The sequence below is a fragment of the Catharus ustulatus genome, chromosome 13 (assembly GCF_009819885.2).
Source record: "Catharus ustulatus isolate bCatUst1 chromosome 13, bCatUst1.pri.v2, whole genome shotgun sequence".
Classification (NCBI taxonomy): domain Eukaryota; kingdom Metazoa; phylum Chordata; class Aves; order Passeriformes; family Turdidae; genus Catharus; species Catharus ustulatus.
Genome location: NC_046233.1, coordinates 20,288,586 through 20,313,436, shown reverse-complemented (window position 1 = coordinate 20,313,436; position 24,851 = coordinate 20,288,586). Strand labels below are relative to the sequence as shown.

Sequence of the window (24,851 nt, the reverse complement as noted above, 5' to 3'; positions counted from 1 at the left end):
TCTCCACTTGGCCCCGCGGCTCGGAGGAAGGCGGGGCAGCTCTCTCCTGCTTGGCCCTGCGGCTCGGGGGAAGGCGGGGCTCTCTCCGCTTGGCCCCGCGGCTCAGGGGGCTCCCGTCCCTGCGTGCAGCCGCCGCAGGAGCAGGCAGGCTCCATCCCTGGCTCCCATGGCCGCCGCAGGTGCCGGTGGGCTCTGTGCCCCCCGTGCCGCCGTGGGGCAGTGCCGGGCCGGGGTGACCGAGCCCAGCGGTGGCGGCGGCCGGCCCCAAGCATCCCCGCTGAGTGGCAGCGATGAGCTGGGCCCACCCAGCCCTGTCGGCAGCCCCGAGCCCTCACGGCCCGAGCCGAGCCAGTAAACCCCGCCCTGCTGCGGTTCTGTTACTATTTGGCAACTTTGTTGCACGCGGGTCCTCGCTGCGAACACAGAGCGGCTTATACTCGGGTGCGGCTTATTTATGGACAAAAACCGAAATGTTTGCCAACACCCAGCGATGCGGCTTATACTCAGTGCGGCTTGTATTCGTGAATTTACTGTAGTTACAGGTCAGTAAAATAATGCTGCGCCCCTTCCTGCCCCAAGCTCCCAGCCTGGCCTGGCACAGGGGAATTCTTCAGGCTCCAGCCCACATCTTGAGGATTTTGTCCTAGATCTGATTAAAAAGGACAATAAAAAAATTCCATGTTTGCCCCCTGCCCTTCCTTCTGGTTCACTCCGTGGTAGGAGACAGACTCAGCAGCAAATTGGCAGCTACAGGGATGACACTGTCACAGGGTGTACATGCATGCACCCCCTCCAGAGCCCAGAGCATCCTCTTCTGCCCTGGTGCCCCCATAGAGCAGCCCCTGCTCCCAGAGACCCTCCCCCCAGTGTGGGCACACTCCCTTGGGATGCTCCAGCTTTGCAGAACAGGGAGTGGAGGAAAGAAAAAGGGGGAACTTTGCTTTTTTATCTGGAAAACATCATCTCAGGCTGTCCCTCCACTGGGGTCCAGCAGGGACCCTCTGGCCCAGCTGAGCCCCCCCATGCCCTCACCCACTGGTGGCCAGCACAGTCCCACCTGCTCTGCACAGGGGCCATCACTCTTGGGACACTGCATTTGTCATCGTAGCCTGAGCTCCTGATACTGAGCGCAGCCAAAAGTTTACCCAGAGAGATTAAATAAGGAAAATCAGAAGTACTGTGAAAAAGACATGGAACTGAGGCATTTCCCAACAGGACCAGCTCTGCATGCAGTGAATGCAAATGAAGCACCCAGGGAAGGGCGCATTTCAGAGCTTATTAAAAAGTGATGGAGAGCCCAGCCTGGCTCCAAGAGGGTACCATATGTCTGGGACAAGGGCACAGCCCCAGTCTGGGCACTTCTAATTCAGCTGGAAACCTGCTCCTAGTGTCAGCTCCAGCTGAAGGGGAGCATTTGGGTTTGCTTTGCAGCAATTGCTTTTTCCCATGGAGAAACCATCCAGGCAGGCAATTTCTGAACAAGTTTCCTTGTCTGCTTTTGTAATAAGAAGTGGTAGAAAACAGTGAAGAATAATCATACAATCACAGAATGGTTTAGGTTGGAAGTGACCTTAAAGCTCTTCTAGGGCAGGGACACCTTCCAGTAGGTGGAAGGAAATAGAAGGAAAAGGACAAATGAAAGTCTCCAGCTTCTGAACTCTACAACATCCATACCCCTTTACTTGTCTTTGCTCATCAGTAAACAGAAATATTTTTATTTCTGCATTACTAATAGTCAGCTTCTTCATATCATCTCGCAGTGTTGAATAAATATAAAATAAATACAGAAATATGCTTCTAGAATCCTACGGCAAGAGCAAATGGGACACTGTCAGTGATTTTCAGGGTGTTCATCGCTTTGCATGGAGGGTGTTGGGAGCAGGGTGTCTTCTTCCAGACACCTTCTCCCATCCCTGCCTCACCAGCCAGCACTGGGATACAAAAAGTTCATTCTGCCACCAATAGGCAGCACAGTAATGCAGAGCTCCACTAACGTAAATTTAGGTGTTTTTAAAAAAAACCAAACAATGCATGCTCTGATTTAACAAGGATAACAAACATGAGTTACCTTCCAAAGTACCCTCAAACAAAAGGTTCAGGACTGCGAAGCCCCATGGAGTCCCCATGCCATCCCTCTCCCAAAGCACACATACTACTGAATCCAGCAGCTCACATGCCATCAGCAAACATTTGAGAATGATGTTGCTATATTTGACATTTTTAACTGGTTCAGCATTTCCATGACTGCATTACAAAACCCTGGAATCCTTGTTAAACATCCAGCAGCCTCAGATAATTCTGCATGTCCCCAGGTGTCACGTCAGTGTCTTACCAAATGTATTCCTTCTTTTACTTTCCAGATATTCTCCTGTTCAGACCACTAAAGCACTCAGAAACTGCACAGAAAATACACTATTTAAACATTCTCTAAATTCTTACAGAAACTGCACAAATCCAGAGGGGATTTGAAACCGTTCCTATTTTCCCCACCCCTCAAAATCAGCAGCCACCTAAACACTTCACTGCTTCAGTAGCCCCTGAAGTTGCAGGGAACTAAGCTGTGCTTTCAACATTTGCAGGAATTTCCTTCCATTGACATAAGCCCCCAGCACTCAGGTCCCTTCTTCTCCAGCAGAGAGGCTGGGATGAAACATTGGGACCATAGAATCCTAGGATGGTTTGGTTGAAAGGGACTTTACAAGCCATCCTTTGCCAGTCCTATGGTAGGGACACCTTCCACTGTCCCAGGATCCTCCAAGCCACGTCCAGCCTGGCCTTGGACACTGCCAGGGATGGTGCTCTGGGCTCCTGTGCCAGGGCCTCCCCACCCTCACAGGGAACAATTTCTTCTTACTATCCAAGTATCCAATCTAAATGTCTTCTTATTTAGTTTAAGCCCATCCCCCTTCACAGAATCATGGGGTGAATTAGAGGATCCCATTCAGTGGTTCACCCCAGAGGAGCTCAGGGGCCCCCAGCAGCTCCAAACTGCCAAGCAAGCAGCAAACACAGGGGTACCCTCCTGGAGGGAGCAGCCCTCCAGAGGAGAGATTATCCAAAGCAAGATGGGCTGGCCAGATGTAGGGAGCAGCCACCAGCCAGGGCTTGCTGCAGCTTCCACCCCTGAGCTTTAATCCTGATACTAACCCCTATTTTTAATCTGAATAATAATAGAATATTTACAAAATACTTATCTGGAATCAGAGGCCACATGGTTCCCTGCAACTGCGGAGGAGCTGAAAAGTCTGTAGGAGCAGTGAAGAGGTTCAGAACAACGGGTGAAGTCCTGGACCCCAGGAGACCCTGCAAGGGATGTTCCTGGGGAAAACCATCTTTTAAATTTGGGAATAAAAATCTGAGATGAGGACACAGTGCTTAGTTTCTGTGATCACTAGAGTAGCGGTTCATCCGTGGAGAAGCACCTCAGAGACATAACACCCCTGTCCCCCCAGCCCACCAGGGAGTTGCACTCTCAGTCACGGAAAAGAGAACAACCAAAAGAGAAACGGGAAAGTATCCCACTCACCTGGATCCCCCTTCTCCCACCCGTTAGGGAAGGGACAGAGGTTGGTCCCTCCTGTGAGCAGGGAAGCCCAAGGCCAGCAATGATTTACTACTTACCAGTCCTTGCTCCTGTGCAGGTGATCCATCCCCTTTCCTCAGAAAAAGGCAGGGTAGGAGGCACCCCAGAGAAGCAGAAAATTAACATAAATATGTATATTTTGGTCCCGGGGCTTCAAAATTCTGAATTAACCAGGTGTTTGAATGGTTCTGGAGCTTTACATGTACCTGCGCTCTCCTCACCCCTGCTGGTGGATGGGAGGGGTGGAGGTGGAAAGGAAATAGGGAACAACAGCCTCAAAATAAGATTTATTATTTAGAACCAAGTTTTGGAAGAGACAGACATGGCAGATAACAACAAAAAAGAATGCCAGGCTCCAGTTGCGAGGGAGTGTGGTACCGAGACGCTGATGGGCAGGGGAGGTTCCTGTGGTTCTGGTGTCAAAAACAAGAGCGAGGGTGAGAACAGCCTGGGTTGGGAACGCGGGAGGAGCAAGCGAGGCCAGTGGGTGCAGAGATTTTGTAGCCCAGATGTAACAGCAGGAGTGGAATTTTCCCACTTCTTAGGACAATGCTAACCCAGATTTCTGAAAACCAGGTGAATAGTCCTTGGATAAATGATTGCTCGTGAGATTATTGCTACAACCTATTCTGTCCATCACCTCAGTCCAAGAGACAGCTGAAACCCACAGCCAGTGAACCCAGAGAACGAAACCCCCACTGCATCGATTTAGATCATTGAAGGCACTTTAGAGTCTTAAAAATGGCTCAGATTACCCACTCATCTGTGGAAGGATTTCAGTCTTGCATTTAAAATCAGCAGTGATTCGAGACTGTAGTTAAGTCTGGCAAGAATATGGCCAGTCTATGAGAAAAAGAGAGAGGTAAAAAGGGAAGTGACAAGCAGACTCATTCTCCGGTGCAGGATATGGAGGATTTTTACTTGATTTAAGTGGATTTAAAATAGAATCTCATATTTTAAAAAGAACTGTGAGAAATTTAAATGGAACTGGAATTTATCTTTCTTTTATGCATGCCTAGTTTATCACTTTCAAAACTGCTTAAATTACAATTAACTGTGTGAAACAAAAAGCATTTGAAGGAGTGCCTCCTCCTCTTCCTTCTCCTCCCTCTTCTCCATCTGCTGCTCATGGAAACCTGGCTCACAACAGAAAGGAACAATTTGGAACAAAATCCTTTTCCCCCAAAATAATTCTCCTTTATTTTTTATTGCATAACATTTTTGTATTTCCAACTATAAATAAAAAATGATTAGAAAGAAGTTACAAAATAGCATTGAATGGACCAGAATGGCACAGAATTCCTCACGCACAATAAATCATTTCCCATCTTCCTCTTCCTCCTCCTTGGCCGCGGCGGGCCCTCGCGCTTGGCACCGTAGCTGTGGGGGCCACATGTCAGTCGCCGACGGTCTCATTTTCAGGATCTACAAGAAAAAAATCCACATATGGATTTCACATCTAGGAAAATCCAAACCAAACCCAAAAGGACCACGTGAGCTAGGGGACCTCAAGTGTGTGGGAGGTGCTGCTGCCAGAGAGGACTCCTGGTCCCACAGGGAAGCAGGGACAGAGACAGCGCTTGTGCTGAGAGCTCAGGTGTGTCAACCATTTCTTCTGGTGGCAGAACCTCAGCACCTCACAGGGCCCCCAGACCAGAGCTTCGATTCCCATGGGGGAAGAGCCAGGCTCTCAGGAGGCAGAGATGGAAAGAGCCAGCAGAGAGAGCCGGCGCTGGGCTCAGTTCGCTGGGAAGAGGGAGGTGGATGGTGAGCGGAGTGCGGGTGTCACAGGAGGGTGGCGCTGCCAGGGCAGGTCGTGGCACCAGCTCCCCACGCCTGCAGGCTTGGCTCCCTTGTCCCACGGCAACGAGCCAAGCCTCCGACGGCAGGATCACGGAACGGCCGGGCTGGGAGGGACCTCCCTGCAGCGAGGCCACAGGAATGCGTGCCCGCTGACAGGAGCAGAGCACGGAGAAGGTCCCTGGGCAGACATGAAGGGCACGGGAGCACGGCAAAAGGCAAGGGAGGTGCGAGAGCAGCACATCACTGAGGCAGCAGCACAGGGTCCCCCAGCCCGCACCACACGGCCACCACACGCACTGGCTGGGCTGGGAACGGGCTGGGAGCCATGCAGCCCAGACAGACAGACAGACAGACAGACACGTGCACACTGCTGTGGAGGGGCAGCCACAGCCGGGTCTGATGGAGCCGACGGCCTCAGGAAGCGCTCAGAGCTCATGCAGGGCGTCCCTGGAGCAGCGGGGAGGCAGGGGACACTGGGGACACCCACAGCTCCTGCTGGGTCTCTGTGGTCTGGGCTTTGTGTTCATTAAACACAACCCTATCTTTCTCCGGCCTGCATTCCCTGCTCTGCCTGTTCACAGAAAGAATTGACTTTTAAGGGAAGGAAAAGCATGTCTTGCTCATAATTCCTCCCCGAGCTTCCGATCAATGTCAGTTCTGAAGATCTGTCTGGATCCACCCCATCACCTGCTCACTGTGCATAACCAGCATTTGACATGGAGTTTCATCCAGGTAACCAGGACAAAATTAACTATCTCCAGGTAACTGGGAAAAAAACATCTGGTAGCAGTGGGGTCAGCCACAACACCCAGAGCAGAGCCAGCTCCCCAGGCACCTGGCTCCTCAAACAAATCCCCACAGGTGCTCAGGCATGGGCAACCACCTCACTTCTCACTCCACAGTCGGCCTGAGCTTTCCCAGGCTGGGTGGGCAGCAGTGCTGCAGAGGTCGGGGAGCGCAGTTACCCCAGAGTTTGCTCAGAGATAGCAGAACTGTGAGAAAAGGCAGCCATAGCACACCCTGTAACTGCTGCCTAATAGGGACAAAGATATCAGATTCAGGCTGTCTAGTCTGATAAACAAACTAGAAATGCTGAGGAAGTTTTTACTTTATTTGCAAAATCATTAAAAAAAACCCCCCACAAGAGTAAATACTTTTTGGGGCTATTTTATGTCAGACCTGAAGAATCCCCATTTGAAAAGGACTGGCAGCTGGCTATTTCTCCTAAATCTCCTAAATTTTTACATTTAGGGGCCCTAAATGGCTCACAAAAACTGCAACAGGCCCCAAGAAGTCCCCTGAAGAGTGGCTGGAAAGGCTCTCACCATGCTCAGCTCTTCAAAAGCAACGGTGCCATAGCTGGCACTCAAGTGGTGACTCAGTCATGAAAAGCAAAGTGTAGGGATGCGCTCCTTTCTGAGGGGAAAAAACAATCCCAACTTTTCTCTCTGCCTTGCGACTACAACAATATGCTCAATATTCACCATGCATTCATCCTGTTGCACAAAGAGCACAAATAAATCCATCCAAGTGCTCCTTGCTCACCAGATTTGGAAAAATCAAGAGCTCCTCACAAGAATTTCACTGTTGTAACAGATACTTTATCAAATCATAGGGCATTGTCTATGAGCAGCTTCTTCTCATTGTCTGTGGAGCTCCTCCACAACGACCAAGTGGGCCCTAAAGCTTCCTGAGGCTTTGTGTGTCAGACTGAAAGCTTGTCCCATGCACAGCCTAAACTCCTCGTGAGAAAATTATTTAAAGGGAGAAGTTTGATAATCAAATACAGATCCAGGCATATGCAACAACAGTCCTGATAGCATACAACTACCCCTGAGAAGGGAGCAGAGAGGATCACAGCATTCCCAACAGCAGCCACCTCCTGGTCTGAGCCTGACTTCCACCTGAATCAGGTGTAGGTGACCTCTGTGCTCACTCAGGCACTGCTCACACAGTCAGCAGTGCAGCACATCCAAACCCCTCTGAGCAACAAATTCCTTCATCAAGCAGAATTTGTCGCCTGACAACTCCTAAAATCATCTCATTACACTGCATTTGTGGAGCTCGGCAGCAGCATGATTGGGGCTGGAGCATGCCTGTCTTGCTGAATCTGCAGGGATCACTTCACAGCCAGAAGTGTTGCCCCTGCCAAAAGCCAACGACACGAGCCACAGCACAGTTCCCACCAGATCAACAAACTGGTTCATTTCTGGGGTATACAGACAGGAAAATGACTGTCAGGGATAAAACAGTAACAGAGATCAGCACATCAGACAACTCCACTGAAGCTGAGTCTGCCCAATCACCAGCCAGGCACTGCCTGACACCACAAACCACTGAAGTGCACCTCAAGGACTCAATCCATGATAAATAACCATAGCCAGAAATCATGGTTTTGCTGTTTTATAAATTCAATCCCGTATCAGACCTTAATCCACCCATGACAACAAGTGTGAGCTCCCTGTCATACACTCAGTAGAGAGATCGTGCCCACACTTCCCCACAGGAATCACCCCAAATCAGGACAGAGGAGGGCAGATGAAGAACTGGAGAAGTCAAGGAAACCTTAATGTACATGACACACAGTCCGAAACTGTTTCATGGGTGACTGTCTCCAAGCCAACACTTTCAACAGCATCCATGGAAAACTTCAGGGGAACTAGCTGGCAGCAAGGCAGAAAACAAGGCAAGGTTTTGCCATAATAGCTGATGATTAACATCGATCTCACTCCAAGAGCCTTGAACCTTTTCCTTCATTGCAGCAGGGGTGGTGGGGGGAGTGGGGATGATAGGGAAAACAATACTGACATCACATAAATTTCAGAAGGGAGACTTCTGGTTACAACTCTCCAAAGATGACTTCCAAGGCATGTGTGGGGACAGATGTTTGTCCTGCTCAAACACACGCAAACCAAACAAAATGGACACAGACCCACAAAACATCCACGGGGCTTCTCTGGAAAAATTCTTCCTGTTCCCAGACCTGACAGTAATGCACTAGGATCATTAAAAAGGCTTGAAGGGAAAGAGCTACCATTGGTAAAGTCAAGTTAAAATAATGATTCAAAGTATTTGTGATTTCCTTCCACAAACACTGAACAGCAAAACCTGTCCCTGGAGGAAGAAGCTCATTTCAGGAATCCTGTCTCTTAGCACCCTGCTCCCAAGATAACTATCTCTGCAGGAGCACAGAGAATGCCACAACTCACCCATTCAGTCCCTTGTCTTGTCCCCAATGTCAAGGATTTCAGAGAAAAGAAGAAGGCACGAACGGAGCAGTGAAAAGACACATATGGAGTAATGGTTAAGTAATCACAGAGTCCCAGAATGGTTAGAGTTGGAAGGGACCTTAAAGCCCATCTCATCCTGCTCCCTGTCCTGGGCAGGGACACATTCCACTATCCCAGGATGCTCCAAGCCCCATCCAACCTGGCTTTGGACAATTCCAGGAATCCAGGGGCAGCCACAGCTTCTCTGGGCAATGTTTCCTCTTTACATGAACTTCTTAAAGATTTTTTTTTCTTTTTAAAAGGAATTAAAAAATATTCCCTCTTTAAAGTTGTGGAATGGAGACCAGAGTTTAACATGCAAACAAACTGCAAGGGCCAGTGCTGCCTCATTCTTTTGAGTGAAATCTGTGCCAGAGAGGCTGAATCCAGATTTGCAAAAGAGTCCTAAATCACTGCAGAGTTTCTCCCTGCCATCTCCAGCATCCAGACTTGCATCTTTGTGGCAGATGAGCAGTGCCAGTGGCAGCAGCTCCTCTCCATGTCCAATCTTACTCCAAGCAAGCTGGGAATGCAGTGGGAAAGCAGGATGTGGTCATGCATTAAGGTACTCCATCAAGACATAAGGCAATCAGAAAGCCAAATGAAAGGCACACAAAATTCAAGACAAACTTCAACTACTTTCCCAAGTTTCCAAACTGAAAACTGCAAAACTTTCCCACTACTGAATGAGTGACTCTGGGTGTTAAACATTCTTTCAAGCTTTGTATTAAGTTTCTGTAACCAAAAGACTGAAAAATCAGGGGATCTGTGAGCTCCTCATTGAAACCTGGTATTTAAAGCTGAGCATCCATGCTGACGTCCCACATGTCCCTGCAGCACAGTGCTGACTGGGAACGTTGGGTGATGGCAGAGCTACAGGACATGCAGGACTGGAACCAGCAAGGCCAGGAATTCTACCAGCAGGTTTGACCCATTTGCTGCATGTTGAAGCAATATTCAGTCAGGAATGAGTTCAGTTCTGGGATGTGTAGGGGATCTTTTTAGGTGCAGTTTTCCCACTCTGATAGTGCAGCATGGACCCCCCAAGTCCCATCTTACTCCTTGGCTCACCTTCTACTCAAGAAGTTGCTCCCTTTATTTAATCTCATGTCATTTGCTTAATTGCCACTGAGGTCAAAGCACCCTGTGACACAATCCTCACAACTGAGGGCAAAAAAACCCATGGCTTGAAGTGAACAGCCAGAAGAGCTGCAGCCAAGAGGACCATCAGGAAATTAAAGATCACGAGTACAACAATGCCAGCAACATGTCCTGAGCTCCTGCTTGGCCCCAGTGCAACAGCCAGGTGCACACTCACCAGGGCCCTGGAAGCTGTGCCCATGCCCTGCTCCCAAGCCAGCCCGCCTCTCCCAGGAGCACAGCCATGCAATGCAGCCACCGTGGAGCAGGTGGGCACCAGCGTGGGCCAGAGACTTCCCAACCAACGCAGCATAGACAGTAAAGCCACACAGAGAGACAGAAACAGGAGTGTCACACCTGCATGCCCTTCTCTTGTTTCTCCTACAGCCTCACCCAATCATGGTGACCACCAAGAGGGTGCTGGCAACAGGACTGAGGTTCCTGACACTTAAATGGTGCCAGGATCTTTGGGAAGGGCTTGCCTAGTGCTTTGCAGCTGAGGAGAGAGCTCACCGGTCTCCTTCCCACCTACCAAAATGAGCATCCTCACGAGCAGCACCCAGCAGCCCTGAGGGAGCCAAGTGCTCAGAGGAACCAGCTGAGGCTGCAGCCCCTCTGCTCTGCAGAGCACAGCACCAGGAGCAGCCCTGGGCAGGGCTCAGGGCTCAGTACCCCCAAGGTGCCAGTACCCACCCCAGGCACTGCTGTGGGGAGCACCCAACAGCTGCTGGAGGCACCACATTTGCTTCTGCTACACAACCCAGGGACAAGAATGAGTTTGGAAAACAAACGCAGAATTACCTGGAACAGCTGGAAATTGATACTGTTCTATGTTTTAGGAAAACACTGTGTTTTTCACACCATTTTCAAGCACAAAATGTTTATTTCTCTTTTTAATCTATACAATTTCTTGGGACTGTTAGTGCCACTGACTTTGTCAGTGTACAAGGGATGGACTGTACAGGCAATAGCGACATAAACTGTTGGATTCAGTGTGAGCCAAAGGGAACCTGGTGTGAGAACATATTTTCCATGTTTGCTCATGAAGCATACAGACATGAATCTAAAAAACCCAAACAAATTAAAGATACATGGTACAGAGAACAGAAATCTCTTACTGCAGTAAGTATTTTGCCCAGGCAGAAGACTCTGCATAATTGTCTATAAAATTCAATTCTAACAGAATTGATGGAATAATATATTCAAAGGGTACAAACAAAGTAATTTAGACAGGTATAATGCTCAAAGTACAATAGAACTATACAATTCACAGCTTGGCAGCACAGGAGGTCTCTGCCCCTCAGCAGAGGGTTACATAATGTCATCGTGGGGCCTTGGGTGCGGCCACACCCAGGTCCTGTGCTTGTAACACTGGCCCTCGGGCTCAGGGAGGGAAGGAGACTTACCATGGCAAACCAGCTCTAGGGATTACCGTGTGCCTTTACACTGAGGTGCAGGTGGAGGCTCTATGCACAGTAAAATGGGCAAAAAGCAACTTTCAACCAGGAGAAAGGCATCCGTGCCACCTGGAGTGCAAACTCGGGTAAAAATAAAGATAAATAAATAAATAAATAAATAAAGGAAAAAAATTCCAAACAGAAAGGCAGTGAGACTCCAAACCTGAAGTGTCAGATATGAAAAAGAACAGCTTCACATTTTTATTCTGTTTTGGCATGAACACAGCTGGCACACCAGGGCTCAGATGCAGCCCTCAAGCTCTGTGGCTGGAGCAGAGCCCAAAGGCACACACGAGGCTCACGGCCACCTGTAGATACCTTCTGCTATGATCAAGGGTACCATTACTTGTCTTCACTTACAGAACATACATGAGCTTGTGATTTAACTAAATTATAAAAGCCCACATAGGGAAAGGAAATGAAATCCGGTGTGCTGCTGATCCAGAGGAAAACACCATTTGCTGCCTGTTACAGAACTGTCTCCATCTACAACGACTTTACCACAGGCTGGGAAGGAGAACAGAGAATGCTGCCTGAAGCTGTTCCCTAGCTTCGTATACACCTTCCTTGGATCACCCTGTAAGTGCTCCTACATTACAACATGCACTTCACTACTCCTTGTACAAACACCAACAATTTTACGATCAGTGCATCAAACAAACGTGTCAAACAAACCTCACGTCACAATTCTTATTTCTAAAAGCTTCAGAAATGAAAATTCAACCTGTGAATAAAAACGAAAGCATTTACAGCGGAATGAAGCTGATGAGGAACATCAACTGTAAACCGGCGATATCTTTTGCAAATAAAAAGGACTCCAACTCACAAGCAGATTGTAAATAAAATATACACCTTTCAAATAATTGTACATCTCTTTCCAGCTGGGACTGGAAAGCTGAGATTCAAGGCACTGAAATCCTGCAGGGTTAGTACAATTTGCTAATTACCAATTCAAGTACAATGATGTTAAGGATTGCCAGTGTGAAACAGAACACAAGGAACAAAGTGTCTTCAGCAATGGGACAGGAGTAGATATTGCCGTGACCACAAATGATCTGTGGTGATGCCGCCTCACAGTGATTGCTGATGTAGGGTATGGCTGTGCCCGGGGCCCCCCTCATCTCACACAGACCACGGCATGTACAGAGCAAACACTCCAACGTGATGGCATCAAGACTTCGGGACCCAGGGCGGGCTCACCCATGGCAAGGCCACCCACCGACGGAGTCACCCACGTCAAGGTCACCCCGGCAGGGCCGCGCTAGGTCATGCGCAGCCGTGGGCTGGGCGGCCGGGCTGGGCGCTGCAGTGACACCGGGTACATGCGCAGGCAGCTCCGGCCCAGCGGGGAGAAGCGCACGATGCTGGGCGCTGGCACCAGCCCTGGCCGTGCTGCCGGGCCCGGCCACGGCACTCCGTACACGGGCGAAGGGAACACAGCTCCATACTGACACAGAGGCATCACGTACGGCGTCACTGCGCCGGCCAGCGCGGGCCCTGGCACGGGCACTGGCAGGGATGGCGCAGCTCCAGGAGCTAATCCCGTGGGCATGGGGCAAGCCACTGGAATGGGGCACTTGCTCCCCAGTCCTGTCCTTACCGAATTTACCTACAAAAAGAGAAACACAAGAAGTGTCGCTACAGGGCTCTCCCCATGCCAGCAGCATCCCGGCCCAGTGCTGGGCCCCAGGCAGCTGTGGGCACAGGGGTGCCACAGTATTCCTTGGGGCTCTCTTTAGGGCTCATTTCTTGTTTCCTTTCATACTTTTGTTGGGAGGTTGGGTTGGGGTTTTTTTGTTGTTTTTTGAGAGACAGAATATTTGGAAATTAATAGAAAAGGCTGATATGAGGCAGAGAGGAAAGTTACCTCAATATAACCTCATTCTTTTAGAAGGCAGGAAGCATCATTAAACAAGTGAAAATGAACACCCTTGCATGTCCACAGGAATTCAAGTATCTGTTAACTTGTGCATAGAAGTAAATAAGCTTCACTAAACACAGAATTAACCCAAATCCCATGTCATTACAGCCAGCCTCGAAATAGCTTTAAAAATCCTAGCCCCTATTTCTGTACAAAATTGTTTCACCCAGCCGCAGGGAGCTGAGAGTGGCAGGAGACCTCTCGTGGTGGCTCGGTGCCCGGCGCCAGTGCTGGCCATGCCAGGTAAGACAAAGCCAGCAAGGACACAGCAGGGCTGCTCTGCCTCCTGGGCTGCCAGGACCAATTCCAGCCGGCTTGCTAAAATTCTATTAACATACACTTCAATTATTCAGCTTTTGCATGTGAGGGACATAGAAAAAGCTCTCCTCCCTCAATACAGGATGGCAGATCTTCCCAAATTATATACTCCATCCTGCATGATGCCATGGGAACTGCTGCTACCCCGAACGTTTGCAGTACTTCGTTACATTTTTCATGTCACAGAATTTACAGCTCCCTGCCAGGGTTCCCACCAGCCCATCACCTATTTGCAGCAAAAGGAAAAAAAAGGGTGTTATGGTGTTATTTAACTCTAAGAGTCTTCTATCAATGTGATGTTTCACATTCAATTGATAAAATTGGTATGAAGGTGAAATTTCAGCAGAAAAAAATGAATGTGTGTTTAAGGCTGTGTGGGATGCTTACTCCATGCTTCTGATTTTAATCTCTCTTCTCAATTAACCATAAAAGTGGCAGTGTCCCCAGGATGTCCTGCTTTGGGGCATTAACCTCTGTTCCATGGGCAATTTAAAAAAAATACAGAACTATTTGATACTCTGCTTCACTTCCCTGCCTCCCATCCTCACCTGAAACCTGAATCTGATGGAAAATGTTGAACTGAAAGAGATGCTTCAGGATCATGAATTTAACACCAATAATGTATAAAATTAACACCAAAATTAACAGAAACAAAGAACAAAAAAACAAGGATATATTTTTTAAGACCTGCAGACTTCTGTAAGCTGATATTAGATTCTTGTTTTAACATCCTCAAAATGGTGGTTTCCACCAAACTAAGAACCTGTGAGGAATGCCAACAGATGTTTGTGAAAATACTGCATTTTGGACAATGCTCTCAGGCATGTGTGGGACTGTTGGGGTGCCCTGTGCAGGCCCAGGAGTTGGACTACACTAGCAAGAGATTATTCAGTGGCATTGAAAATGCAAGGTGACATTTTTGCTCTTTCAAAAAATTCGTATGTAAAAGTTTATTTTCAGCTCTTTCGAAGTACTGAGAAACTCGACTCACTCCAGTTTAGAACATTTTCCTTCTCTGCTGAATTCCTCAGTAAAGCAGTGGCTGCATTTAATGCTACACATGTGCGACCAGAAAAAATGATCATGCCCCAAACTCAACATTACACATACACATTACACCTGATAATGTCATGATAAACAGACATTAAAGGTTTAAGTTTGCTTCCTCTACCTTCCTCCCATGCTTCAAATGAGATAAATACATATTTTAAGAGCCATGGCACCTGGCTCTTGCGTCTTCCCCTGGGTAGGGGCCTCATGGGTATGGCCTTTTTTAACTGGTTCTGATAATTTAACACTGATGGAAGCCCATACATCCCATCAATTCCTGCATGGAGGTGCCAACTGAAACATCAGAAAGCACCAGAAAAGCAGCCCCAAAGCTGTGGATTTCCCAGCTTCAGGAAAGCTATGAGACCACAAGTCCCTTTTCTGGTCCCATTCAAAGGGCAGCAGATGGACATTCAGGCAGTGAGGGACAAGGTGTGTATGTCACACTGCTGGGATCACAGCATAGCCCTGAACAGCCCTGGATCAGCATCTCAAGCCAGCCAGGGTGACGTGGGATGACAGCTGGGGAAGGCTCTGGGCTGCACAGTGCTGTGTCCATGGTCAGGGATTCACCGAGCTGCCGGGGGTGACAGTCACCAGTGCAGCCATGAGCCCACCTGGGGTTCCGTCCCTCCTGCACTGGCAGCTTTAGCCCTCAGAGCATCCCCATGGCCTTCTATGGACTTGTTTCAAGTCCTCCTTGTGCTGAGGACCCCAGACTGGCAGGGAGTCCTGAGGGTGGGATCTCAAGAGGGCAGGGTGCCATGTATTATATGGGTAGGAAGGGAAGCTCTTCCCCTCTACATCTCCACTAGGCTCCTCTGCTGAAGCAATGAACTGAGCCAAGAGAGAAGTGGCACCTTCACCCGCCACCCTCACACATCTGCAGTGCCACCTCCTTACCTGCACCCACCCAACTCTCCTCTGCACAGAGCACCTCACAAGTCCCTGCAGGTACCAGCCACTAGCTCCTGCTTCCCCCACACCTGCTTTTTCCTGACAGTTTTTCCTTTGTGGCTGTCTATTCCCCAAATAATCACACAAGCTCATTTAGAAAAAAAGAATAATACATACACAGAGAACAACATACTGGAAAACACTAGTAAAAATGAAAAAACCTCACAAGACAAAAACTAGGGTAGTTCAAATACCCCAAATCTGTTCTTTGGACTTGTTTAATTTTTCCTGTGCTCTACCAGGCAAACTTCAAAGTGCCACCCCAGTGATACTCACAGCTCCAGTACTGTTGAACTACACAGCCAAGCATTGGGTGTGACTTATCAACATCATAAATACTTCTGGGTTTATATCAGAACAGAGGAAAACAGGTAATTCTGCTGTCAAAGCTGACCATAACTATCACAACCCATTTGAAAAGGCAGGATTTAGCTAAGTTTTCTTTTGCTGGCTACCCTATTAGCATCAGTGTTTTCCTTCTGTATGGACCAGCTACTGCTGAAACAAAACTGAGTCACAGGGCAGTCAGACCTGGCTGCCAACACGAGCAGGTAAGGATGCTAATCCATCACTTTTATCACTTCTGCCCAGTTTGCTGAAACCCCAAAGCTTTTAGGCACTCCTGAAGAGATGTGTGCATGCCTTTTCCAATTCCCTGGAAAACCTTTCTGCCGTTCAGACCAAGGCAGTGTCAGATAGTTCCAAGTACAGATTCATTTTTGATTATAGTAACTTCACGATTATAAGCCACACCTGATTATAAGCCACACTTCCGGGTGTTGGCAACTGTCTTGGGTTACAATACAGAGTGTGATAAAAGGTACAGTAAATTCACAAATACAAGCCGCACTGAGTATAAGCCGCATCGCCAGGTGTTGGCAAACATTTCATTCTTTGTCCATAAATAAGCCGCACCTGAGTATAAGCTGCTCTGTCGTTCGCAGCAAGGACCCGCGTGCAACAAAGTTGCCAAATAGTAACCGAACCGCGGCAGGGCGGGGTTTACTGGTTCGGTTCAGGCCATGAGGGCTCGGGGCTGCCGACAGGGCTGGGTGACCCAGCTCGGCGCTGCCACTTGGCGGGGATGCTTGGGGCCGGCTGCCGCCACCGCTGGGCTCGGTCACCCCGGCCCGGCGCTGCCCCGTGGTGGCAGGGGGGGCACAGAGCCCGCCGACAGCTGCGGTGGTGATGGGACGTGGGGATGTAGCCTGCCTGCTCCTGCGGCGGTAGCATGCGGGAACAGGAGCCCCCCAAGCTGCGGGGCCAAGCAGGAGAGAGCCCCTGCATCCCCCGAGCCGTGGGGCCAAGCAGGAGAGAGCCCCTGCTTCCCCCGAGCTGCAGGGCTAAGCAGGAGAGAGCTGCCCCGCCTTCCCCACCCCCTGTGCCGCCTGCAGGGAGCAGCTCCATCTGCGGTGCAACAGAGTAACAATTTGTAACAATCGCGAAATGCCAGCTTTTACTGGCAAGTAGCTCGACTCAGCACCTCGGTTTCCACTTCTGGAGGTGGAAATGTCAGAAAATTATTCACATATTAGCCGCTCCTGCGTATAAGCCGCATTTCCGGTGTGGGAGCCAAATTTTGGTCAAAATGGTGCGGCTTGTATTCGTGAAATAACTGTATCTATTCTATCACCATCTGTTGAGGGTGGGGGCGGTGATGCTTATCTCCACGGGAGATATTCTGCTAATGGGCCATCCATTGAAACCAAGTGGTGCAGTGTTCTTTATCTTTTCACAACCCATCCTTCCTCCAGTGGGTCATTTTCTGCTAATGGCCATTGAGTCCCACTGTGGGACTGATAAAATTACTCCATCCCATTACTTCATCCCCTGGCTCCAGCCAGGGGGAAGAGCCCAACATTTCTTACCAAGATAAAAACAGAGGTTTTGGGACACTAACAGAGCCCCTTTCTCCACTGGACTCCAGAGGAAAACCGGATTTCTCCACATCACCACTGGACCTCTGGAGGGAAACTGCACCTTCTACAGGAGCACTGCTTCAACTGAATCATATCTGTCACTGCAAGAGGACTACAGCCACCATTTAATGGGACTGCTACCAACACCCTGCCTGACAGGGTGTCAGCTTGTACTCTGACTTTGTCAGGGTTTGGAGTTTCTTTCTTTGTAGTACTGTATTTCTATTTTAATTTCCCTAGAAAAGAACTGTTATTCCTAATTCCCATATCTTTGCCTGAAAGCTCCTTGATTTCAAAATTATGATAATTTGGAGGGAGGGGGTTTATATTCTCCATTTCAAAGAGCAGCTCCTGCCTTTCTCAGCAGACACCTGTCCTCCAAATTAAAACAGCAACTTTTTGTTCTTTGTCCATATATAAGCCGCACCTGATTATAAGCGGCACTTCCGGGTTCGGACCAAAATTTTAGTCAAAATGGTGTGGCTTATAATCGTGAAATTACTTTTCCCCACTCCAACAGAGACAGAAAGCACAGTGAAGAGGCTATGGCTTGGTTTTGGCACCATGGCTGTGCCCAGTCCGGCTGCTCCCAGTAGCACACCCAAGCCCATGAGTCAGGAAATGCCAGTCGCGGTTCAGATGCCACTGTGGCTCCAAGCCCTCAGCATGCATCACCCAGTGACACAAATCTGTGTGTTCTCAGGACCAACCTCACTATGTGCTGGGAATATGTTTCAGCTTTTCGGGGGTAATGTTTTTTTCTCTAAAACCCATGGAGCTACACACAGACTGGAGAATAGAAAACATTTTTGACAAGCCCTTCATTCTCAGGCACCTCCAAGTAACATCTCTAAGTACACAATATTCTTTGCACAGAAGGCAGCTCACATTCCTAATATTATTCCTTGACTAATGCTAAGCAAAATTACCTGTAAAAAATGATTATTTCATCACATCTTCACAAAGATCACAGAGAGAAATCACGCAGGTGTTTTGACCTCAGTTCTTTCTAATATTTCCTACTACATTTCAAACTGCTGCTGATGAGAATCTACCTGCATTTCCATGCTTCATAAAACCACTTGAAAAGAAACATTTCAATGCTCCTGTGACACAATTGGATGAAGGTTCCTTCCCCGCTGAAAGGTGTCTCCCAGATTTCTAATATAATCAACCAGGATTTGCAGGCAAATGGACTGGTAACTTCCATAGAAACAAAGCAGAATTCAAAGTTTTCCTTTGCATCCAAATTACATTATTGATGTCTACACTTTTGGCAGAGGATGAAACGAAAACTACTCACTCTTATTAAGCACATAACCAGTTTCTCTTCTATTTCCAGTCTTAAAGAGTAGCCTTCACTTAGTTAAAAAATAATATATTTTATTTGCAGCAAACAATTTGCTGTTGGTGGTAGGAGACTTGAGTAAAAAAGAGGTAACTCAGGTAAATGAGTCCACTGTTCCAGGGGGAAAGAGAAGATTCCAAGTTGACCATACAACTGTCCTCCATATTCATAACAGTGGGTGAACAGCAAGAAATTTTAAAGTAAAAAATTATTTTTTCTATTTAAATGTATAGTTAATATTTTATATATTTTAAAAAATTGTTTAATGTATTTTTCATTGTGGGACAACTCCCTTCACTCCTACTCCTGTATGAAAACACTTTGAAGAGGCATTTTTCTTTACGATAACCCCCAGAGATAAGGCAAAAGTGAAGATACAAATCCTGCCACCCCCAGCCCCCCATTTCTGACCATCACAAGGGACTGCTTTTCCCAAAAAAGCAACAGTTTTTCCTAAAATAGGCCCACCCTAACAGCTCCGTACTAGTTTGTTCCAGCTAAAAAAAATCCACAAAAGGTGTAAGAATCACCTTGTTTCCTACTTACTTAGCCTTTATTTCCAACATAAAACATTATTATAACCTTCTCTGATGTGCTGGAAATCTGCTTAGTGCTCCTTATTCCTTTCTTGCAAAGGCATTTTTGATCAAAAGAGGCAACAAAAGATGGTGTTACCAGATGAACTGAAGAAGTACAGCCTGAGCTTCAGATTCTCTCTCTTGGAAAGACATTTTTTCCATCCTTTCTGTAATTTCCCAAGTTCTGTCTTTCCAGTTGACTCATCTGTGATTCAGCACAGGTGTAACATCTCCCCATGGAGCTCATCCCTCCAACACTGACACACAGGTCACTTGTCCAGCTGTCCACAATAGGAGTCCTCTCACACTGTTCCCTTTCTCTCCCAACACCATGCAGCCATCTCCCTCAAATTCAATTTCCCCTTTAGGGTCAATTTCAGAGGGTACAAACAGCAGAATGATGCCGATCTTCCAAACCAACCCTTATCAAACTCTTCTATGTCATACCTGCCACCTGCAGTGTCCTGCGTCATGCCCCAAACCACCCCAGGTCCCACCCACCCCAGGGTTCTAGCTGATGGCAATCCTCCACGCAACAAGAAATGATGCAAAATGAAGAGCAAGGAATCCTAACCTCTCTGTGATCTTGGCAAATCACCTCCAAAAAACTTCAGTCAGCTCTGCTGATTCCCTGGAACAACTGCCAGAGTCGAGAAAGACACAAACTCTCTAAGATCCAGTGTACTGAGACAGGGACATTCCTGCTGCTCTCACAGTGACACACTGCCTTCTCCACAGGCTCTCCACACCAAAACTGCAGGGGGTAAAATCAATCCTAAATTGATACTAACAGGTGATTTAAATAAGTAAAATAACCACTTGTTTCTCCACAGATACAGGTGCGCAAAACATCCACATCAAATACTTCAAATTTCTGCAGTGGTCTCAGGGGAAGGACACCAAAATGCTGCAAAGAGCACATCAAAAAAAGTAAGAAGTGACTTAAAAAACTCTGTGCTCTCCCCACCACTTTATGGAAATCTTCAGTTTGGGTTTAACTAGCACCAACTTTGACTTATTCTAAGAAAACTGTTAGGGTCTTAAGTAGACAATGCTTACTCCTGAGCTGGTAAAATTCACCCAGAAACCAGCAGGTACCAAAGCAGATGCACTGGTGAGGTTCCTGCTTTGGTACATTTCACCTCACCAACAGCTACAGAGCTACTACTGCTACAGGATTTTCTCCTTCTACATCTCAAAAAGGCAGTGGTTTGCTATCCAGATCTAGTTCTCTTGCTCTTGGGGGATCATGAAACAGCTCCTTGCTGTTATTTTCCTCTATTTTGGCTCATTTTGCAGTCTTCCAATAAAATGAACCCTGCAAAAATTACTAGTCAAAGAATCTCCAACTGTTAGAAGGAAGAGGTTTGGAAACCCAGACCAGGGTCAGCCAGAATGGTGAACTGGGATTCTGGATGTGTGCTCATTGCTTGCTGTGCTGCCTCTGTATCAGCCCTCAGCAGCACTGAACGCAGACACGATGCACCTACAATGGCTTTGTCTTGCTGCTGAGAACAGGAAAGCACCAATGTGGGCTTTCCAATTCCCTACCTGTTGTAGGATACTTTGACAGCATTTCTGAGCATGGTATTGTCCAACATGCAAGGGTCAGCATACCCCCAGCTGTCCCCTCTCCCAGCACAGGACTCACTCCAATTCCACTCAAACAACAGCTCCCAACCATGAAGCCACCAGCCCCTGTTCTGAGGAAGGTTAATATTAAACATCAAAAGGAAACTTTAGTAATAGTTGAAACTGAAGTTGAGCAACAGATGAAAACAACAGGAGTATTGCATGTATTGCTGTTAAGAAGCAGTTTGGAATTTAAAAAATAAATATTTTTATGTATATATAGATTGCTGCCCATATATCCTTTAAGATTATTCCAAAGGATAATTTTTTTAAAAAAAAGATTTAGTACTGAATGAAAAGAGCTGGACATTTATAGAAAGCATTTATCTGGAGTAATTTTAGTCTATGTCCTCCTCCACATCTGAGTCCTGCAAAGGCTGTCAGACACATAGCAAAAGGTATGTCCTTCAAGGAGGGCCACTTACTCCACATGTCTCATTCTGCATTTGCATGGGGTTAGCCTTTGGCTCCATGTCTTGCCTTTTTTGGTTCTGCTTCAGTTGGTTTAAAGAAGGTTTTGTCTGTGCAGCTCCAACAGTTTTGCTCGTCCACTGGTCCACCAGCTTGTGCAGGTCGTCTGTGAACGTCCCCTTCTTGTTGTTACTGTTGTTGGCCTGAACCTGCAGTGTTGACTGCGGGAGGGGCTCAGGACACGTCACCAGGCTGTTGGTCGAGGATCCTGGAAAATCACACATAGAGCTGAGATGAGGTCTCTGCCTCACCCCTGCAGCTCAAACCCCTTCTCACCTACTGCCACTCCAACAGTGGCTTTTCAGATTTCTAACCCTCCCCACTCCTGGCTGCAGAACACCTTTGCTTAAAGAAATGGTCCAAGCCCAATAGGTTTCCATTTTCTGTCACATCATGTTACCTTGGCCACTAACTTGTGGGTGAAATTAGGGACAGGGAGTGAAGCCAGAAATGCAGCCCCATAAAGCTGACATCCCATACAACATCTCCTCAGACTTACATGAGGAAGAGGGAGGTGGGATGTACTGCTAACACTGCAAGCAATATAAAATGAATTTACCATTTATTCTACTTGCATAAGTTTATTGTCCTCCTGGAAAAGAGTCATTGTCATAGAGATTACAGGCAGGGCTGGTTCCTGCATCTCAAAGGCTCTGGGAGCCTACCACCTCTCTTGATGATGCCAGGACCACTCACATGGCTATCTGCATATTTTACGGAAAAAACCCAATCAGGACCAAGAAAGTATAGAAGAGAGAGGAGAGAGGATGTAGGGGGCGGGGCAAGTGTTTGACATAAAAACAGAGCACTTTTGGTATAGATAGAAGCAGCCAGGAAGAGTACTGATAGAGATTTAATTTTGTATGTTCACTTCTTTCTAGAAGAACTAGTAAAAAAATATAATTTCTGTCCTTTTGCTGCTTAGTGACTGCAAGTCTGACACAGCAAGCTCAGCAGGGGACTGTAACTGAAGAAATCTGAATCTAACCTAAGCAGAAAATGTAACTTCTCAGCTAACATAATTGAGATAGCTAAAGATTGGAAATAAAGACCATCTCTCCAAGCAAAAAGTTCTTAGAACTGCAGTAAAATTATTATATAAGCAAACACGAACATTGTGTATTTTCTCTGTTAAATCAGTTACCAGCCAATGAAACCGAGTACACTAATTAGTCCTACAGTTATATAAAATACGTTCATAACCTTTAAATGATCATGCATTCAACCTGCAATGTCACTTCTAAATGAATACTGCTCAACTCCTTTACTTGGGGTAAAAGTGAGAAAAGTAAGGACTTTGAGAGGAAAGCTCTTCAATTGGTGTTTAATATTTCATGCAGCTCAAGGGGGCTGGGATGGTTTTAAGCTATCAATTCCTTCAGCAGAGAACTGCAGTCATATAAAGGTGTGTATTTCAGAGACAGACACTGGACCCAGTTTCCTGGCTGCATGCGTGCACGGTCTCACACACAGAACACCACGACTCCCTTGCAACATGCGAGATTCCCAAGACATCACAGCACATGCATTACTCTCAAAGTATCACAATTTATACAGTCTAGTTTAATGTAAGTGCATCAGCTTGAGTTATTAAACAACTAGCTTTTAGTTAAAAAAAAAAAAATAAAAAAGCAAAGAACATCCCATGCCATGAAGGAAATACTGAGAAACAAAATGGGATAGTTACTACTACTGTGATCTTTGCCTAGACATAGTCGTTTCAAGGTGGACCCTATAAGGTAAAACAATACAAGACACACAGAATTAGGTAAGACTAAACAAAACAAATTGGATGGACAAGCTTCTGTACTTTTAAGCAATCAAAAAGTAGTTATTATGCAAGAAAAGACAGACAAAGTCAGCAGTTCAGGTGAGTAAAGGAAGCCTAAATAACTGGACAGCTCAAACCTTTCTTAATGTGCAGCCATTCAAAAGCTTTGGAAAGTACCACAGCATGCTAAAAGCAAGGGCTCGTGACTTAAAGATGCATTTGTTTGGGTTTTTTTTTGGTTGGCTGGTTTTTAATTTATTTTTTTCCAAATTGCTTTGGCTTCCTAATAGAACATTTTGATTTGTTTCCTATTAATGCAGGAAATGATGTCAATTTAGTTTGTGATTGGAGGCCAAAAATGCTTTCAGGAACAAGTCAAGCTAGTCTGGCTGCAAAGACAAACCATAAAACAATCCTAAAGATCTTGTTTTACAAGTCCAAAAAGATACATTGTTCTGCAGGTCTGAGGCCAATTGTTTCCAAATAGTTTATTTGTAGGATTTGTGTCTAAATCTGAGACTCTGAACTTCAATTGAACGGAACTGTGAATGACTTTCCCTTATGCCTTGTCCAAGTGCAGAAAAATAATCCACCAGGGTAGCCGAGTTTCAATTTAACTGAACTATGTGGTTTTTCCATTACTGTCTCATTCCATCCTTCATCATGATTTTACAGTCTATTGATAGGCAGCAGTGCCAGAAGTGTGCCGAGACCCCAACTCGACTGTCAGATCTTGCCAGACATTGGCACCGTTGCTATTTGAGTGCCAAATTTCCTGAAAGGTATTTTGGACTTGATAAGAAGAATACTGTTATGGGATGGGGGTAGATGACTGTCTGACATGGGCTATGGTGGGTGCATTGGGAAGAAGCACTTGAAACCATGAGCAAAATCAGAGTGGGGCAAAAAAGGAAGATAGAGGATGGATGCACTTTTTCTCTAGAGTAAACACAGATGTAACATTTTGTTACTGTGCCAGAAATGCAGATTTAAACTCAGAGATTGCAGGTCCAGGCTGACAATTGCAGGCCCTGAATGAGTCTTCAGAGGAGAAGGAAGTGACTTCAGTCAGAGACTGAGGAAGAGAAAGTAAAGAAATGAGGGAAGAAGCAAGGGAGAAAGGATGTTTGTGCTTAGATATGGGTGGCATGAGGAACAGAGGACTGCTTTGAAAGAATTTCTTATTATTTCGTATAGTTCATACAGGTTTCTACCCTGGGGAAATAAGAAGGACATGACTACAACAATACAAGCATGACCAAATTCAGTTCTCATCTCAAAGCCCAGATAGCAAATACAGTCGCATTCACAACTCAACTATATCTATCTTGTAGTATTATATCTTTTGCCCTCTTTTCCCTCAGATACACCTTACCTTGCCTATCCCAAAGTTAGCTACCAATTCCCACAATGGAAACAAGTCCCCACGATGGCAGTGGCCACGGCAGCAATCCTAGAGGTTATTTCCTGCAGCAACAGGCACTTCTTAGCACAATATGAATGCAAATGGAAAGCACCTGCCTGCGAGAAATAAAAGCAGGCAGCTGACTGCAGTACGTGCTCAAACGTGTGTAAAAACACCTTAATCACCAACCTCTCTGCTTCCTGCACAGCCAGGCACAGGTTTTCCAGCA

General features: G+C 46.8%; 1 protein-coding gene across 12 annotated transcripts in view; it reads right to left on the bottom strand.

The window, feature by feature from the left end:
- Nucleotides 1-3,855: 3,855 nt before the first annotated feature.
- Nucleotides 3,856-24,851, bottom strand: part of WNK2 (WNK lysine deficient protein kinase 2) — a 96,914-nt gene continuing 75,918 nt past the window's right edge. For 7 of the 12 annotated variants that reach the window (XM_033071618.2, XM_033071611.2, XM_033071613.2 and 4 more), the window contains 3 exons: nucleotides 23,134-23,178; nucleotides 21,401-21,654; nucleotides 10,659-12,861 (listed from right to left, as the gene is read on the bottom strand). In XM_033071618.2, coding sequence (XP_032927509.1) covers nucleotides 12,514-12,861; nucleotides 21,401-21,654; nucleotides 23,134-23,178 — 647 coding nt within the window. In that variant the 3' untranslated portion in view covers nucleotides 10,659-12,513. Of the gene's footprint in view, nucleotides 5,009-10,658; nucleotides 12,862-21,400; nucleotides 21,655-23,133; nucleotides 23,179-24,851 lie in introns of those variants that run through there. The other 5 variants (XM_033071620.1, XM_033071621.2, XM_033071623.2 and 2 more) reach the window with 4 other exon arrangements.